Consider the following 19,382-nt stretch of genomic DNA (forward strand, 5'->3'; position numbering starts at 1 on the left):
AAAGTGCAAGTGTTTCACACAGTTAGAAGACTCAAGTGGGGATTCCTTCCTCCCTGGCTGTACTATGTCAAGCCATGGGTGAGCGGATTGCTTGTACGACTATTCTCCCCACCCACCTCCACTCCTAATTTATTCATGAAAGGTTTCAACAAATTATATAGAACGACAATAATATTTCAAAAGTAAACCTCTGAAGTAATACAGAGGTACTAAGGTTAAAGAAATTAAACATTACTCGTTGGATAACCTTGAATGAATATTCTGTCAAAAAAAAATTCCATATGCAGAACTAGCATATCAGTTTCGCACAATCCCCTGGAACCCAAAGCTAGAGATAGGGAGGGCCCGTGGTTCAGTGGTAGAGCATCTGCTTGGCATGCAGAAAGTCCCAAGTTCAGTCCCCAGCATCTCCAGCTAAAAGGACCAGGCGGTAAGTGATCTGAAAGACACCAGTCCGAAACCTTGGAGAACCACCGCCAGTCAGAATAGATAACACTGACTATGATGGACTGATGGTCTTGGTTCAGGATAAGGCAACTTCATGTAATTCATGAGGTGGGCCATGGTGAACACACATGAAAGCTGCCTTCTACTGAATTGGATCCTTGGTCCAACAAATCAGTATTGTCTAATCAGACTGCCAGTGGCTCTCCAGGGACTCAGGTGGAGGTCTTTCCCATCACCTGCTGTCTGTTTCTTTTAACTGGAGATGCCAAAGTTTGAACCTGGGAACTTTTGCATGCCAAGCAGATGCTCTACCACTGAGCCATGGCCCCACAGTGATGTCATGGGGGGAAGAGGGACTGGTAGTATCACATGAAACATCAGTATTAATGATAGTGGGCAGTGTCGTATGACCCCATACCCAGGACACAGAGTTTCCTCACACTCTTCTCCACTCCTGTGTCCCACTCTTATCCCTGGAAGGATCGTAACCAGGGTCGATACTTGTGGGGAGGAATAGCTGTGCAGGTTGTGGGAAGGGGCTGCAATGAGTGAGGACAAGGGGGAAAATTGATCTATCCTCTTCTAAAAGCGCATCTTCACTGAGGAAAGAGCTGACTTTATTCCCCACAATGTGAGTGGCTATTCCTCTGCATGAATTCTGCAACCCCAGGAATAATCTTTCAAGAAGAGGAGATTGGGTTTATATCCCACCCTTCACTAACTGAAAGTCTCAGAGTGGCTTCCAAACTCCTTTCCCCTCCCCACAACAGACACCCTGTGAGGTAGGTGGGGCTGAGAGAGCTCTGACAGAAACTGCTCTTGAGAGGAATGCAGAAAATCTTCTGGTTGGATATCGCCTGGTATTTCCACACTACCTTAAGGAATGGTACCATGTAGAATCACAATCATGTAGTTTTGAAGAGATTGACTATTTACTACCCAAAAGAAAAGGATTTGCCCATTAAAAAAATCCTTTATATACTAAGAACAAAGCAAGGAACCCAGTTTTAGAGTGTCACAAGTTCTCACAGAGTTAAAGTTGCTTTCTTTCCACCTCTCTCCCCCTTCCCTCCCCATCTATTTTCCTTCCTTCCTTCCTTCCTTCCTTCCTTCCTTCCTTCCTTCCTTCCTTCCTTCCTTCCTTCCTTCCTTCCTTCCTTCCTTCCTTCCTTCCTTCCTTCCTTCCTTCCTTCCTTCCTTCCTTCCTTCCTTCCTCTTGCAGCTCTCCAACACATGACATTCATGTTTTACAGCTCTCAAACATATGACATTTATTCTATGGGGCTCTTAATGTTAAGCTAGTTTGGCCACCCTAATGTACATGCAGGAAAGAAAAAAAAAAGACCAACTAATGGATGACATGGAAGATCCTTTTTCCACGATCAGATCTTGGTTTCCAAGATACAAAAGAGAGCAATGGAAAGGGGCAGGAGGCAGCTATTCCAGAGATCTGACCCATAACTCACTTTCAGAGGTTTCATGAACCCATTTTTGGATCCCACCCCACAGGCTGGGAAATAATGCCTTTGGAGACTAACAAGATTTTTCAGTGTACAATCTTTTGAATGTCAAAACTCCCTTCCTCAGAGAGAGTCACTTGGCAGAGTTCCAGAGAACGTTAATGGAAGGGACTAGCCACTTGAAGTTGATTGATTGGTGTCAGAGAGCCGGAGAACATTTATTATCAGACCCAGCTTATACAGAAATACAAGGTCTTTTCCCAGCGGCCTCTTTCGAGGCAGTCCGATGAGGTGACATTGTACTTGGATTCTGCATTCTTTCTTATGTCCACGCCGAATTTTCATTTCTCCGAAACGTTAAGTGCGACAGTTCGAGAAACGAGGTGGCTTTTTTTCTCCAGTAAATCAGCACATGAAAAAGGGATGCCAATCTTGAACCACTGCCAGATAAAAGCCCTGGAAAATGTTTGCAATCCATCATCGTGACTCGGGTGGCTTTGTTCCATCCTTTCGCATGCTAAAAAGTGATTGACGCAGTCAAAGGGAGATGCTGCACAGGTAGCGTTTTAGACTTCCTGTCCAAAATAGACCGAACAATCATCGTAGCCTTTTTTTTGAACAGAGCTCCTCAAAAGGCGGATGGGAGGGAATGGGGGTGTCACAGTAAATCCATCAAGCGCAGTAGTTCTTGAAAAAGAAGATTGCAGTTAAAGCTCCCGGTCTTTGTCTTCCTATCACATGGTTATCCCATCCTTCCTATAAGGCTTCCCCGCTCATCTGTTGTATCCTCACAACAATCCTGTGTGGTAGGTCAAGCTGAGAAAGTGAATGGGTGGCCCAGGATCATCTGACAAACTTTTGCGGCACAGTGAGGGGTGGGGGTTCTCCGTTGTCACATTGAAGGATAGAATAGAGGGAATGATTAGGGTTTGTAGAATCTTTTGGGATCAAGTGCCGTGTTCTACTGGAGAAAGTTTTCCTTCCAGACGTTTCGTTCTCAGCTACGGAGAACATCCTCAGTGGCGTTGCCACCGAAGCAGGCGCTCTAACCTTCTTGGCTGCTGTGCATTGAGTGGGGCCAGGGCTGCTGGAGAGCTGCCCTTTCATCACACATCCTCCAGCCTAGAAATAGCAGCTCTCCAGCAGCCCTGGCCCCACTCAATGCACAGCAGCCAAGAAGGTCAGAGCGCCTGCCCCGGCTGCAACGCCACTGAGGATGTTCTCTGCAGCTGAGAATGAAACGTTTGGAAGGAAAACTTTCTCCAGTAGAACACGGCACTTGAGCCCGAAAGATTCTACAAACCCTAATGATGTTACCAGCCGTGAAAACCTGAAATCTTTGATAATAGAGGGAATGCTTATTAAATTTGCAGATGATACTAAATTGGGAGGGGTTGCAAACACAGAAGAAGACAGAAACAGGATACAGGATGACCTTGACAGCCTGGAAAACTGGGCTAAAATCAATAAAATGAATTTTAACAGGGATAAATGTAAAGTTCTGCATTTCGGTAGGAAAAATCCAATGCATGGTTATGGGATGGGGAAGATTTGTCTCAGTAGTACTATGTGCGAAACGGATCTAGGAGTCTTAGTGGATCATACACTGAACATGAGTCAACAGTGTGATGCAGTGGCTAAAAAGGCAAATGCAATTTTGGGCTGTATCAACAGAAGTATAGTGTCCAGATCATGTGATGTGATGGTATCGCTTTACTCTGCTCTGGTAAGACCTCACCTGGAGTATTGTGTTCAGTTTTGGGCACCACATTTTAAGAAGGATATAGACAAGCTGGAACGGGTCCAGAGGAGGGCGACGAAGATGGTGACGGGTCTGGAGACCAAGTCCTATGAGGAAAGGTTGAAGGAGCTGGGCATGTTTAGCCTGGAGAGGAGATGGCTGAGAGGTGATATGATCACCATCTTCAAGTACTTGAAGGGCTGTCAGAGGATGGTGTGGAATTGTTTTCTGTAGCCCCGGAAGGTAGAATCAAAACCATTGGGTTGAAATTAAATCAAAAGATTTTCCAGCACAACGTTAGGAAGAACTTCCAGACCATTAGAGTGATTCCTCAGTGGAACAGGCTTCCTCGGGAGGTGGTGGGCTGTCCTTCCTTGGAGGTTTTTAAACAGAGGCTTGATGGCCTTCTGACAGCAATGAAGATCCTGTGAATTTAGGGGGAGGTGTTTGTGAGTTTCCTGCATTGTGCAGGGGGTTGGACTAGATGACCCTGGAGGTCCCTTCCAACTCTATGATTCTATGATCAAGACGAGTAGCCATGTTAGTCTGTCTGTAGCAGCAGAAAAGAGCAAGTGCCCAGTAGCACCCTAAAAACTTAAGAACATTTGTGGCAGAAGATGGGCTTTTATGAGTCACTGCTCACTTCCTCAGGGTTTTTCTGGTGGGCCGAGACTTTGGAGAATGAGAGGTCAACAGAGATGGAGAATGATGGGTGGTTTGGGCCAAGTTTACACTGTATCACCAGAAAACCTAAAAGGAGAAAAGAAGGCAGATCGAAAAAGTCTGGCAGCGAATTCCATCTTTGAATCACTCCCTGTGTAAACTAGTATTTCCTCTTGTCCATCCTGAACCTCCTGACCATCAGCTTCATTGGACGTTCTCAAGTTCTAGTGCTTTAGGAGAGAGAGAAGAATTTCTCTTTGCCAACTCTCTCCACCCCGCGCATTATTTTATAAACCTCTTTCATGGCTGAGTCATCTCTTCCCTCAACTGAAAAGTCCCAGGCTCTTTAGCCTTTCCTCACAGGGAAGGTGCTCCAACCCCTGAATCACCTTGGTTGCCTTCCTCTGTGCTTTTTTCAGCCCTGCAGTGTCTTTTTTGGCAGTACGGTGACCAGAACTGTAAATGGGATTCCAAACGAGGACACAGCGTAGTTCTATACAGGGGCTGTTTTATTTTCAGTTCCTTTCCTAATAACCCCTCACGTTAATTCATCAAAGGGTGATTAACACATGGAATTCACTGCCACAGGAGGTGGTGGCGACTACAAGCATAGCAAGCTTCAAGAGGGGAATGGATAAACATCTGGAGCAGAGGTCCATCAGTGGCTATTAGCCACAGTGTATTGTTGGAACTCTCTGGGGCAGTGATGCTCTGTGTTCTTGGTGCTTGGAGGGGGGGCAACAGTGTGAGGTCCTCTAGTGTTCTGGCCCCACTAGCGGACCTCCTGATGGGACCCGGTTTTTTTGACTACTGTGTGACACAGAGTGTTGGACTGGATGGGCCATTGGCCTGATCCAACATGACTTCTCTTATGTTCTTATGTGACACAGAGTGTTGGACTGGATGGGCCATTGGCCTGATCCAGCATGGCTTCTCTTATGTTCTTATGTGACTCAGAGTGTTTGGACTGGATGGGCCATTGGCCTCATCCAGCATGGCTTCTCTTATGTTCTTATGTGACTCAGAGTGTTTGGACTGGATGGGCCATTGGCCTCATCCAACATGGCTTCTCTTATGTTCTTATGTGACTCAGAGTGTTTGGACTGGATGGGCCATTGGCCTCATCCAACATGGCTTCTCTTATGTTCTTATGTGACACAGAGTGTTGGACTGGATGGGCCATTGGCCTGATCCAGCATGGCTTCTCTTATGTTCTTATGTGACTCAGAGTGTTTGGACTGGATGGGCCATTGGCCTCATCCAACATGACTTCTCTTATGTTCTTAAGTGACACAGAGTATTGGACTGGATGGGCCATTGGCCTGATCCAACATGACTTCTCTTATGTTCTTATGTGACACAGAGTGTTGGACTGGATGGGCCATTGGCCTGATCCAACATGGCTTCTCTTATGTTCTTATGTGACACAGAGTGTTGGACTGGAAGGGCCATTGGCCCGATCCAACATGACTTCTCCTGTGTTCTTATGTGACACAGAGTGTTGGACTGGATGGGCCATTGGCCTGATCCAACATGGCTTCTCTTATGTTCTTATGTGACACAGAGTGTTGGACTGGATGGGCCATTGGCCTGATCCAACATGACTTCTCCTGTGTTCTCTTAAGTTTACGTTCTGTTCACCAGCTGTGAAAGGTGTTTGGTTCAACAGTTTGTCAAGCCATTTGTGGATGTTCAACAGGTTGCTTTGCATGGCCTAGGTTTGTGTGTCCTCAAGTCCTTCCTGTTAAGTTCTGCTACCCCTCCCCCTGTACTCACTGCATAACTGCTCCGCTAAGCAGGCAGTCATTTAAAGAGACAATGAAATCAGACGCAAATCCATCAAAAAATGCTGTGATTTAATGAACTCCTACCCTTCAGTGTTCATATAAGTAATTTGACCAATGGCTGCCAAATGGTTTGAATCGACATGTCTGTGCAGGAACAGGTTTTTTTTTTAAAAAAGCCAATGCAAACCTGGTTGGCAGGCATTCATGGCTGTTGGGCACAGACCAAACCTACTGGGTAATTGGCTCACATCTGATCAACTAGGGATGGGCACAAACTGGCTGACAAACTAAAGTTTGTCATGAATTTTGACCGGTTTGTGGCTCACAAAACAATGTACACGAACTGAAGAACCGCCATGAACTTTCGAACTTTCACAAATTTTGATGCATAGTGTGGTGGTTCGTGGCAGTTCGTGAAGAGCCGAAAGCGGGGGTTCAAACAGCTCAGCGGTTTGGTTCAAAGGCTGGGAGCCATTCCACCCCTTGCTATCTGCTCTCTATGAAAAGCTGCGGGGAGCAGAAAGCAGAGGTTTAAACTTGAAATGGCTCATGAACCAAGAGAGCCAGTTTGGTGTAATGGTTAAGTGTGCGGACTCTTATCTGGAGGAACCAGGTTTGATTCCCCACTCCTCCACATGCATCTGCTGGAATGGCCTTGAGTTAGCCACAGCTATCGCAGAAGTTGACCTTGAAAGGGCAGCCGCTGTGAGAGCCCTCGCAGCCCCACCCACCTCACAGGGTGTCTGTTGCGGGGGGAGAAGATACAGGAAATTATAAGCCACTCTGAGTCTCTGATTCAGAGAGAAGGGCGGGGTATAAATCTGTAGTCATCTTCTTCTTCTTCTTGGCTTTAGAGGTTGATACCATGTTCCAACATTTGACATTTCAAATCTAGAGGACATCTGATGCTTAGATGTTAACGCGTTTCCTTTCCCCCTCCTCTGCCCTCTGACGATTCTAGGGTGCACCAGGGCCACCCGGACAGGTTGGGCCAGAAGGTCCAGGAGGACATCAAGGGACACCAGGCTCCCAAGGATTAGCTGTGCAGGGTCCTATTGTAAGTCATTCTTGCTTTGTTTTCTTCTTTTGGTGAAGTTCCATTGGCCTAGCCTTGATATAAAACAGCTGCTGTCAGTGATGTTTGTTTTGACTCGTTAAATTTGCAAACCTAGAACAATTCTGAGGGCCAAGCGATGCGCACAGCTCCAGAATGGGGTAAATAATTTCCCTCTGGGGCTGTTTCGGCTCAATGGAGAAGCACCAGAGGAGAATAGGATCCTCTCTCCCCCTTGCACCGTACCATTGTCCAAAGCCCAATGGGGCCCCACAGCTGGTCTGTGGTTGTGGGGAAAATAACACTTGTTAAAAATCATATTGTGCCATTTGCCCCTGTTTATTTTTTCCCGGTAGATTTTTTAAAACAACAAACCAACAAAAAAGCAGTGATTTCCTGCTCAGCTTCTAAATCATGTGACTGGGCCCAGACTGAACTTTCTTGGTTGCCAATGCAATTCTTCTCTTCCCCCTTAGTGGGGCGCGATGCCATAGAGTCCACCCTCCAAAGCTTCCATTTTCTCTGAGGGAACTAATCTCAGTAGTCTGGAGATGAACTGTGGTTCTGGGAAATCCCAGGGCCCCACCTGGAGGCTGGTATACCTATGGGAACATCTAAGTTGTTCTTGGAGCTTTCCCTTTTCAGTTTTTGCCCAGGTGCAATGGGAAGAAAAGGAGGAGCCAGGGGTTTTGGCAGCAGTGAGCAGTGCTAGAACGGGCTACGTGTGTGTAGATGTCACTCTTTATCTGTTGTTGAGCCTATTTGCTGTATTTTATGAGGGAGGGAGAGGGATTTCCATACTCTTGCCTGGAAGCATTTTGAGATTAAACATTCTATTAAAATTTGTTCGAGGGAAATTGCAGTTTACAATTTGATTTGGGACAGGGCACATAGGAGAAAGAGAGAAGGAGGGAGGCTGTTTTTAGGCATGTTAGATAGGATTGCCAAGTCCCTTGCTTCCTCCAGCGGGGGAATGTTTGCATGCAGCATGATGACATCATCCGCGAGTGATGTCATTGTGCCAGTGACTTTGCACGCAGCCACTCTAGGTATTTCTGGGTAAACTCTATGGTTTTCCTGGACGCTCTAGTATTTTGGGAGGTAAAAACTCTATGGTACCATAGAGTTTTCCCTCCCAAAATGCTAGAGCATCCAGGAAAACCATAAGAGTTTTCCCAGAAATGCCTAGAGTGGCCACCCCGCGACGTCGCCGGCATGATTACGTCACTCATGGGTGACATCATCACACTGGTGATGTTGAGGGAAGTTCCCTCTGCTGGCCCAGTGTGGGCTGGCAGGTTGGGAACCTCCTGGATGGGAGAATCCCCGCCCAGCCCGGGGGCTTGGCAGCCCTAATGTTAGACAATGCACTTTCAATGCACTTTAGCAGTCATTGCTTTTCCCCATTCTCATTTTCTCCATAGGCAGGGCCGTTTTTGTAGAAAAGGCCCAGCAGGAGCTCTCCCATGCTTCTCCTGTGCGCCTGCTTCAGTGGGCACAATGGGGAAGGCTGAAGCCATCAGGGAGGCATTTAAAGATGCCTACTTGTGCCTTCCCCAGTGTGCCAGCAGGAGCCCTGGCCAGCCCAGGTGGAGCTTTGCTTCAGTGCGCTTCTGCCCCCCAAAAGCCCTGCTCATTGGTGTGTCTCTGTTGCTTTGTTGTTGTTTTTCCTCTTCTTCACATATTTTGCTCCCTCTAGTGGTTGATTCAATACTAACTTGCTTTATGTCTGCCATGTCTCCCTGCAGACGTAAACAGCAGGGGGTTTTTTATGTCAGACATAAAGCAATGCAATGTCGAATTGACCACTAGAGGGAGCAAAAAATGTGCAAAACAGGGAACCCCCCCCCCCAAAAAAAAAGATACAGGCACACACAAACGAGGGAAATGAGAATGTGGAAAGGTCCAGAAATAGGACAATCCAGTCACAAATGATTGCTAAAATGTATTGATGGTGTGTCCTCCAGCATGGGTCAAGACAGCCTTGAGTTCTTTCTGCTATTTTTAAAACAGCGAAAAGCAGCTGAGAATAACTGGGCTATGTCTCTGAGCAACTCACATTGGGACTCTAGCTCTGGGGGAAGGGGCTAACCATTCCTCCCTCCCTCATGCAAACTACAACACTGGAGCTGCTGTTCTCTTTAAAATATACAATGCATAGGCCCCTGTGTGTTTTACTGCCTTGGTTCATTGGTAGAGCATCAGCATAGCAAGCTGAAAGTCTCGGATTTAATCCCTGGCATCACTAGCTAAAAAGATCAGGTGAAAGACCTCAGCCTGGGACCTTAGAGATCCACTACCAGCCAGAGCAGGGAATAGTGACTGTGATGGACCGATGGTATGAGTCCGTATGAAGCAGTGTTATATATGTTCATGTGTGATCTAATCAAGAAAATGGCCTGGGAAAAGGCAGAACTTTTTGCCCCAACTCTGTGATCCCAGTCCACACACTCTCCTGATGGCTGTTTGTATTTTAAGAGAGGCAACAAAACCAGTCTCTGCTTTCTTAACCCAGCATGCTTCGGTTTCAGAAGCCAGCCAAGAACCAGCTTTTGCAAAATCAGTGCATGCAGTCAGGGCTTTTTTAAAAAGCAGGAACACAGTTCCAGCTGGCTTTGTTTCAGGGGGTTTGGCCTAATATGCAAATAAGTCTCTGCTGGGCTTCTTCCACAAAAAAAGCCCTGGGTGAGACAGTGGTGACTTCAGGGTGTGTGGCCTAATATGCAAATGAGTCCCTGCTGGGCTTTTTCTTTTAAAAAGCCCTGTGTGAAACAATGGTGACTTCAGGGGGTGTGGCCTAATATGCAAATGAGTCCCTGCTGGGCTTTTTTTTAAAAAAAAGCCCTGCGTGAAACAATGGTGACTTCAGGGGGTGTGGCCTGATATGCAAATGAGTCCCTGCTGGGCTTTTTCTTTTAAAAAGCTCTGTGTGAAACAATGGTGACTTCAGGGGGTGTGGCCTAATATGCAAATGAGTCCCTGCTGGGCTTTTTATACAAAAATGCCCTGCTTGAAACAATAATGATGTCAGGGGGCATGGCCTAATATGCAAATGATTTCTTGCTGTGCTTTTTCTGCAAAAAAGAAGCCCTGCATGTAATGATTGAGAAAGAGCCTAACATTGCATGTAAATAGCTGGGGGGGGGCGGGATTTAGGGTAGATTTAGGCTGCTGATTCTGGGCATGAGGACTGGGGTTTTACAAGCATGCAATTCTTGTTTCCATTTAAGAAACAATCTGAAGATAGGTGCTGATTGAAGGATTTCTGCGTACCCAGTAACTCTGTTGTTACCTTCTAATTCAAGGGACCCCCAGGTATTAAAGGTGATAAAGGAGACAGCGGCAGTCCAGGAATTCAGGTAATAGTCAAATGCATCTTGCTTGCTTTTTAAATTTTCGGTGATCTCTCTTGTGGCTTGACAGTTTTCCCCAGCAAGGTTTCAAGTCCTCTCCTGCAGATTGGTAGCTTTCTGCGTCCTCTTTGACGCTGTCCTACGTGTGATTTGAGAATCCCCTGACTCTTGGGTCTTCAATTTATTGTTCCGGATTCCGGTGTGTCTCAGTAAGGAACCAATTTAATTTAATTTTTCAATTTATACCCCGCCCTATCCCGCAAGCGGGCTCAGGGCGGCTTACCACATTAAAACAACTTTAAAACGAATCACTTCAAAAACATCATAACCACAGATATGTCGATCAGATTCCAGAGCAATAATCAGTACAACAAACCACAGAACATCATGTAGGCTGGAAGCTTTCAACACAGCTTGAGCACCTCGATGGTAGGGTGCTGGATGCTGAGTGAGCAGTGACTTCATAGGATGCCCAAAGGATCGAGTAAAAGCCTGGCTGAAGAGCTCTTGTCTTACAGGCCCTGTGGAACTTGGATAGATCCCGCAGGGCCTGGATTTCCAATGGGAGCTCATTCCACCAGGCAATTGTGACTCTTTTAAAAAAAGAAACCTGTACATTAAGGTCCATTGAAGGGATAGATGGGATGTCAAAAGAGCCACTATGTATGTGTGTAAGCAGGGGTCATTTCATAGAAAAAGAGGTGCTGGAGCTCATTAGCATAACTCCTTTGCATATGCCACCCACCCCCAACATCACTGGAAGGTGGACTAAATTAGTTCGGCCTCTACCCTAAAATGCTTCTTGAATCATAATGGTCATCATAAAACCTTGCTCCCATCATACTTTTGAAATGACTTTCACCTATGCGGCCACGGTGGCATGAGGAAGATTTCCATCTGTCTGCTTTGTATGTTTTGGTTATTTTCCCTTTTTTTGTAGGGAAAATATTAGAAAGTTTGTCAAATCTTCGAGTTCAGCAAAATTCTCCCAGGGGGTTTAAACAATGGAGCCCAGAAATAAGGTTTTTTTTGGGGGGGGGGGGTTAAGAAAGAAAGAGCGCAATAAAATTTAGAGGTTCCGGAGCTCTTCTCTGGTGAACTCCTGCCCAAAATGAGGCATGGGTGTATGTAGATAAAAATACATACCCTGCCTTTCTGCCCACCAAGCTGGCTAATGGATTCAAACATACAGTATAAAATCACATCTTAAAAACAATTAAAATCAATATGAAACCACAACTTTAAAACCAGTACAGTATACATGCAAAATCATAAAAACGACAATGAAAAACATTGGGGAGGAAGGAGGAAATGTCAAACGAAACAAAAATGGCTTCACCCACTAGCACAAAGTGCCAACAGAAAGGAACAGATGAACCAGATGGCAGCTGGAAAATTTGGTACCATAGCCAGTGTTCCCTCTAGGTTGAGTTAGTGTGAGCTGGCTCACAATTTTTTAGCCTCCAGCTCACACATTTTTGTCTCAGCTCAGGAAAAAATGGCCCTACAGCAAACTAATGTATGCAGCAGCTCCCAACTTTAATGCCAGTAGCTCACAAAGTAGAATTTTTGCTCACAAGAGGGAACAGCTTAGAGGAAACATTGACCACAACCAAAAAAGCTCCTCTTCTGGTTGCTACCCCTTTAATCTCAGAAGATGGTGGCAACTGAAGCAGGGGCTCAGAAGATGACCTCAACAATCAGGTCGATTCATCAGTGGGCAGTTTTTCAGGTAAGCTGGTTCCAAATCATGAGACGTTAAAGGGGAGCCAGTGTAGCTATACCCAGACTGGAGTGATATGGTTCCTATTTAGGGTTGCCAACCTCCATGTGGTGGCTGGAGATCTTCCACTATTACGACTGATCTCCAGCAACAGAACAGTTCACGAGAAGAAAATGGCCGCTTTGGAAGGTGGATTCGATGGCATTATACTCCATTGAAGCCCCTCCCCAAACCCTACTCTCCTCAAGCTCCACCTCCACCCCTCAAAAAAAAAATCCAGATATTTCCCATCTCAGAGCTGGCAACATTACCTGTGGCCCACTCCAGTCAGAGAGCCAGTTTGGTGTGGTGGTTAAGTGTGGGGACTCTTATCTGGGAGAACTGGGTTTGATTCCCCACTCCTCCACATGCAGCTGCTGGAGTGCCCTTTGGTCAGTCATAACTCTCTCGGGGCTGTTCTGCTCAAGAGCAGTTTCTGTCAGAGCTCTCTCAGCCCCACTGACATCACAAGGGATGTCACAAGGGAGGGGAAGGTTTATTAATATTGATCTTTAGTCCGGCTACTTGACCATATTCTTCTAAGTGTTTTAAAGCCTGCTCCATCGAAGCAGCCGGATTTTGCAAGACCAATAACATGTCATCTGCATAACTTAAAACTTTGTAGTTTTCTTTTCTAATTTTTATACCTTCGACCCATTTATCTTGCCTAATCGTTTGGATTAATATTTCCAGAGTAAAGATGAAAAGCAACGGGGACAGGGGACAACCCTGTCTGGTTCCTTTACTTAACGGAATTTTCTCCGTCAGATCGCCATTGACTATAATCTTTGCATATTGTTTATCGTAAATTGCACGGATATTTTTAACGAAATTATCTCCGAAGTTTGATTGTTCTAGTAATTGCAACATAAAACTCCAATCAGCATTATCAAAAGCTTTTTCTGCGTCGAGAAACAAAAAGGCTAGCTTTTTATCATTATATAACTCTGCATATTCTAAGAAATTAAAAAGCATTCTGGTATTTGTTCTTAAATATCTCCCTGGTAGAAACCCTGTTTGATCCGGGTGAATTATATCCTTTAAGATCAATTTCATTCTATTTGCGAGGATTGTGGCATAGATCTTATAATCAATATTTAATAAAGATATAGGACGATAATTTGAGATTTCCTCAGGCTCTTTACCTGGCTTTGGTATAAGAACCACATTACTATTACACCATGAGTCTGGGATAAGAGCTTTGTTCCAAATCTCCTCTAATAAATCCTTGAAGGGATTCATCAAGATCTCCTTAAAGGTTATATAATATTCTGGTAGTATTCCATCAGGACCAGCTGCCTTTTTACTTTTTACTTTGGCCCAGGCTTGTACAACCTCGGCCATAGTTATTGGTGCTGACAATGACTCACTCTGATCAACTGTCAATTTTATCTTGTTCTTATTCTGTATATAAACCTTTTGATCTTCTTTGTTTCTCGTCTCCTTGCTGTACAATTCCTTAAAAAACTCTTGAACTATGTCTTTCATTTCCTGTATTTTAAAAGTGTTCTGACCTTTTTTATCTCGTAATGTTTTAATCTGTCTCTTCTCTCTTTCCTTCCTTACCCGGTAGGCTAACCACTTGCCCGGTTTGTTGGCATTTTCATAAAAGAAAGCTCTTGTATATGCTATCTTAGCCTCCATTTGTTCTAAATATACTAGATGTATTTTATGTTGTAGATTTCTTATTTCCAGTCTTAGTTCTTTCAAAGAGGGATTTGCCTTTAATTTTGTTTCATTTCTCTTAATTAAATCTGTCCATCTTAGTACATCGCCCTTCTCCTGACGCCGTTTTTTTGCAGTATAACTGATCACTAATCCTCTAAAAAAAGCTTTACTGGCTTCCCAAGTGATTATCCTGGAAATATCCTTCTGAGTATTTACTTTAAAAAACAACTTCATCTCCTCCTCTATATACCGATTAAAATCTTTATCCTTCACTAAATTTGGATTCATTCTCCAGCCGGAACGCCTTCTTTCTGCACTCAAAACTACCATAATGGGAGAGTGGTCAGCTATTGTTGAGGGGAGAATCTCGGTTTCTTGTACCAGTTTCATTAATCCGATGGAGATCCAAATTGAATCAATCCTGGACCAAGATCCATGTCTGCCTGAAAAAAACGTATAATCTCTTTTCTTAGGGTTAATAGTACGCCAGACATCAGTCAAAGCATATTCATCCGCTAATCTTAAAAATTCTGCAGGTAGAATATTGCTCTTACTTTTCTTATATTGATTTTTGCCATCTTTAGAACTTCGATCTAATTCAGGGTTTTCAACAGCATTAAAATCACCTAGAATACAGATATTTTCATATTGAGCCTTGTTCACTTTACTGTATAATTCGTTAAAAAACGGTTTCTGATTTTCATTGGGTGCATATAAATTTATTAAAAGGAATTTATTAGAGTCCTTAGTTATTTCAATTGCTTGCATTCTGGCTTCCTTACCCTCAAAAATTAATTCCGGTTGCAAAGTATCTTTAACATAAGTCACTAGACCTCTCTTTCTCTTGTCATTTTCGGAGGTAATTATTGCCTTACCTAATTTCTTATTTTGTAAAAGGGATTCATCTTTTTTCCGAATGTGTGTTTCTTGCACGCAAATGATATCAGCTTTAAATTTTTTTAATTGTAGAAAAATGTGTTTTCTCTTTCTAGGGGAATTCAAACCATTTACATTAATCGACACAATTTTAAGGTTGTGGGCCATGCTGTATTATTAGTTAGTCTCTACACAAATTTTTTTCTTTCTCAAAGCCCTGGTCTCCCTTCTTGAGTCTTCCTTCTGAAAGACCTCACCCTCTTCAGTTTCCTCTAAATCTAAGATTTGATGGTCCTTTTGGGAATCCCGAAAAGTTAACTGATCCTCTGCCGATTCCCCTCTTTGCCTCTCTTTTTGCAGATTAAAATTATATTTTGTAAGGAACTGATCCAATTTGGTGGGGGAATCTATCCTAATTCTGTTATTGAGATACGTGAATATCAGACCCTCTGGGATCAACCACCTATATTGAATCCCTTTTCTCTGCAAGCTCAATACCAGCTGTTTATATTCATTTCTCTTTGCTCGAATCTGCCAAGGGATGTCCCTCATGACTCTAATCTTTGTATCTTTAATAGTTAACTGCTGGTCTCTGGCTTCTCGCCAGACTTTTTCTTTAAACATCCTTCGGACAAATCTCACATGGACCTCTCTATTGAGTCCATTCCTTCTCGCATATGAAGTAGTTACTCGATGGACCCAGTCTATTTCCCTTTCCGCTTCAGTCTGATCCATTGTTAAGAGATCAGCCAAAGCCTCCGCCATAAGTACTACCAAGTTTTCTTTTTTGTCCTCAGGAATATTTAGAAACCTTAGGACATATTCCGCCTCACCCATTTCCAGTTGCATAGTTTTTGTCTCTAATTTGTCCTGGTTTCCTTCCAACTCTTCTAATTTACCTTCAAATAATTTAAGTTTGTCATCAATAGATTTCGTCACTCTGACAACCTCTGTTATGTCTTTCCTAGTATCCCCAAATTTATCATCGAGACTCTGCATCCTGAGCACCACCCCCTCCATCTGCTTTGTCAGGGAGTCCTTCAATTGGTTTAAAGCTTCTGTAAAGTTAGTCTGAAGATCTTTTATTGCGTCCTGGGATAAGGCTGCCCCCACCGCCTTGGGTTGGCCTGGAGAAAATTTTACTTTCCCTGCTTGAGACATTTTCTTCCAATTAATGAAAGCTTTTCTAATCTATCTATTTCCCTGGCCTTATTATCACATCCAAACTTGTCTATCTCTCCTTTCCATCAAATCACAGATCTAGAAATACAATAACCCTAGATCTCATAAAAATTTACCCCCCCCCCCGACTAAACTCAGGTCTCTATTCACCTCCTCCTCCCAGTTAGTTTCAACTCAATGTGATTCTATATGCCAGTTGCATCGTATAAATTCTATTGAGTCAAACAGCAGAGTCCACCTTAAAGTCCACACAAAAAAAAAAAACCGCAATTCCGTTTGCCCCGGCTTCTATTTTACCAAGGCCCTATTGAAGGGTTAATATAATCCGTTAAGTCCTGTAGACGACCCCCGTTAACAAGTCAAAAAGTTCCTTTAGCAGACACCGTCTCTGGAATAAGAAAGATTCTGCCAGTCGAGGGATTTTAATACGTAGCTTTCGTCGCGCTTCCAGGTATCAACGCCTTGGCAACCCTTCAGATTGACGTGCTGCCGTAACGCGCGAAGTCCAGCCCACCTCAATTAACTCCTTGATGCCCGGTGTTCTTGCCTCTTAGAAGTAGATTCAGAGGTAGCAGTATCTCTCCCTGAAAGCTCCCGGAACAGTATTTTCAAGCCCCAACGTCTCACGACACAGTAAAACTCCGCCGGGTTGTACAAGGTAAATTCCGCCGGGTTCTCACTCCAGTCGTCCGACAGCCGCTTTCGCCGCCCGCGCTGCCGCCGCCAACGCCCCGCTCACCCAAGCGTCCCCGCCTTTTCTGGAAACCAGCCGTTTCTTGAGTTCAGCGCCTGGGCCACTTATGACGGGGAAAAACCACTCCGCTTATTCGTCGGTTTGCTAAGTTTCAGAAGTCAGCAAAATCAGGAAACATTCCAAAATCGCCAGCCACCACTCACCACCAAACTCCGGCGGCTAGGGCTAGCTCGCTGTTACGCGCTTCCAACCTCGGGGTATTGAAGATTAAGGTAGAACACTTGGAGGTTATAATTTCAAGCCCCCACTGTTCCCCAAGCGCTTCCTACACACCCCTCCCTCGACTGGAGGTGATGCAGACCCTAGGGCCCCCCGAAAGGTTAGGAAATTCGGCTCGTCTTGAGAAGCTCACTCAGAACGCTACCGCACCGCCCTGCCGGAACCGGAAAAAACAGAAAGATGGAAAAAGGTTTATTTATGGTTAAAAGATAACTGAGATGTAATAACTTCATGGATATTTCTTTTGTCACAGTACATGTTTTTGTTTATAATAAGATGACGATAGTTGATTCTGGTTTATACCACTGTCTCACCCCTTTCGAATTCTACATGATGATAGAGACAAGAACATTTTGTGGTTAGCTTGATATGTTCAATATTAGCTAGGGATTCAGTATGCCATAAAGTTTTTCTTTGTGTATTTGTATTGTATTGTATTGTATGGTAAAACTAGCTGAATAAAATTTATAAAATACAAAAAAAAAAAAAAAAAAAAAAAACAAGGGAGGGGAAGGAAAAGGAGATTGTAAGCCACTCTGAGACTCCTTCAGGCAATCTCCTCCTCTTCTTCTTCTAAATGAATGGAATTGCAGGAAAAGATTTTTATAGGATGACAGAGCTTATGGAAAGGAAATGATAGAGGTGAACAGTTCCTAGTAATCCAAAGAAGAAGATATTGGATTTATAAACTGCCCTTCACTCAGAGTCTCAAAGTGGCTTACAATCCCCTTTTACCTTCCTCCCCCACGACAGACACCCTGTGAGGTGGGTGGGGCTGAGAGAGCTCTCCCAGAAGCTGCCCTTTCAAGGACAGCTCTGAGAGAGCTATGGCTAACCCAAGGCCATTCCAGCAGGTGCAAGTGGAGGAGTGGGAAATCAAACCCAGTTCTCCCAGATAAGAGTCCGCGCGCTTAGTCACTACACCAAACTGGTTCTCAAATGTGGAGTGTGTGTAGATTTGTACCTGTGCACTACAACAATTGCACAGAATGCTCCTGTGTCTATATATTACCCAGCTGGAGATCTTGTGTCTGGTCGTTTTCGCACTGACCGTATTCCGGAGCGACGTCCCTCTTCACCGCGCACTAATTGCGCTCTAATTGCTCCGCAGAACCCGGAAGAGCCGCGGCTTCTGCGTCGCAAATGTAAACCGCCAAAAACCAGTTTACATTTGCGACGCAAAAGCCGCGGCTCTTAAGGGTTCTGCGGAGCAATTAGTGCAAAATCCACGCAGACGCTGCGCGGTGAAGAGGGACGTCGCTCCGGAATAAGGTCAGTGCGAAAACAACCTCTGCCACTTCCCGATAAAAAGGCTCACAGCAACCAGCGCTTTGTGCCACGGTGACTTGACGGCGTATTAGTCCACGCATCAATCATCGTCCATATAAAGTTTTCAAGTCTCAGTTATGCAAATGGGCTCTCTTAAGCTGCCTCCTTCTTGACCTCCGACTCTGAATTTTTATATCGGTTTGGCTCTTTGATTGAAAAAGGTCGCAGGCCCAAGCTTTAACTGTCCCCCACCCCCCACCCCAACATTGCTTCGCCTTTCCTCTCGCAATCTCTGGAATTGAGCAAACATTAATTATTGGAAATCTCAGAGCGGCCTAAAGGAGGTCAGCAAAAAAGCGTTATGGAGATTTTTGCAGCTGGATAAGCTAGTTTGAAGAGAAAGCTCTCCCGCCCTCGGTCAAGGACAAAAAGCCTCCCAGCAGGAGGGAGAACAATAGAACTCGACAGCGCAATTTCTAAGGACTCTCCAGAGCCCATTTCGCAAATGGGCTCCAGAATGAGAAGGATTGGAAGCGTAATGCGACACACTTGAGTTTGGAAAAGAGGGGGAAAGAGATTTCTGTGCGTTCGTATTGCAAAGCGTGTCATTTTATTTGAATTAACAGTGTTAGGGCATCCTGTGTTGCGATGCCGTCCAATTCTGGTACGGTTGCCGATCCCCAGGTGGGAACAATGAAAAAACAGGAATGGGAAGAAAGGCTAACCAACCAGAAAATGCCAGATATCTCCCTTGAAAACAATGTACTTAATATCACCAACGCATAAAAAATAGACAGAACACTGGTAATACTTATGAGGAAAAAATCAAAATGTTGTAACACACACACTGTTGCCAATAAACACAATCGCCAGAATAACATAAACCAAACTGCCAAGTTCCATTACAGTTCCAGCTTTCCAAGGAATATGTAAAGACTTGTTCAACACTCAAAAGTGATATGAATATAAATTCTCTAAATGTGCATAAAGTAGGTTCTCAATGGAATTTAGATCATTATGTTTCTCATTTTGATATACATCTTTGTCAAGAGGAAAGGAAAGGTCCCCTGTGCAAGCACCAGTCGTTTCTGACTCTGGGGTGACGTTGCTTTCACAATGTTTTCACGACAGACTTTTTACGGTGTGG

The 19,382-nt window shown here is 44.4% G+C and overlaps 1 protein-coding gene across 1 annotated transcript in view; it reads left to right on the forward strand.

Annotated features, from left to right (window-relative positions):
- COL20A1 (collagen type XX alpha 1 chain) overlaps nucleotides 1-19,382 on the forward strand; it is a 219,977-nt gene that overhangs the window by 166,877 nt on the left and 33,718 nt on the right. Inside the window, exons 30-31 of the mRNA XM_060230663.1 lie at nucleotides 7,060-7,155; nucleotides 10,458-10,511. Of these exons, the coding sequence (XP_060086646.1) occupies nucleotides 7,060-7,155; nucleotides 10,458-10,511 (150 nt within the window). The remainder of the gene's footprint in view (nucleotides 1-7,059; nucleotides 7,156-10,457; nucleotides 10,512-19,382) is intronic.

Source organism: Heteronotia binoei, chromosome 2 (assembly GCF_032191835.1).
Source record: "Heteronotia binoei isolate CCM8104 ecotype False Entrance Well chromosome 2, APGP_CSIRO_Hbin_v1, whole genome shotgun sequence".
Classification (NCBI taxonomy): Eukaryota; Metazoa; Chordata; class Lepidosauria; order Squamata; family Gekkonidae; genus Heteronotia; species Heteronotia binoei.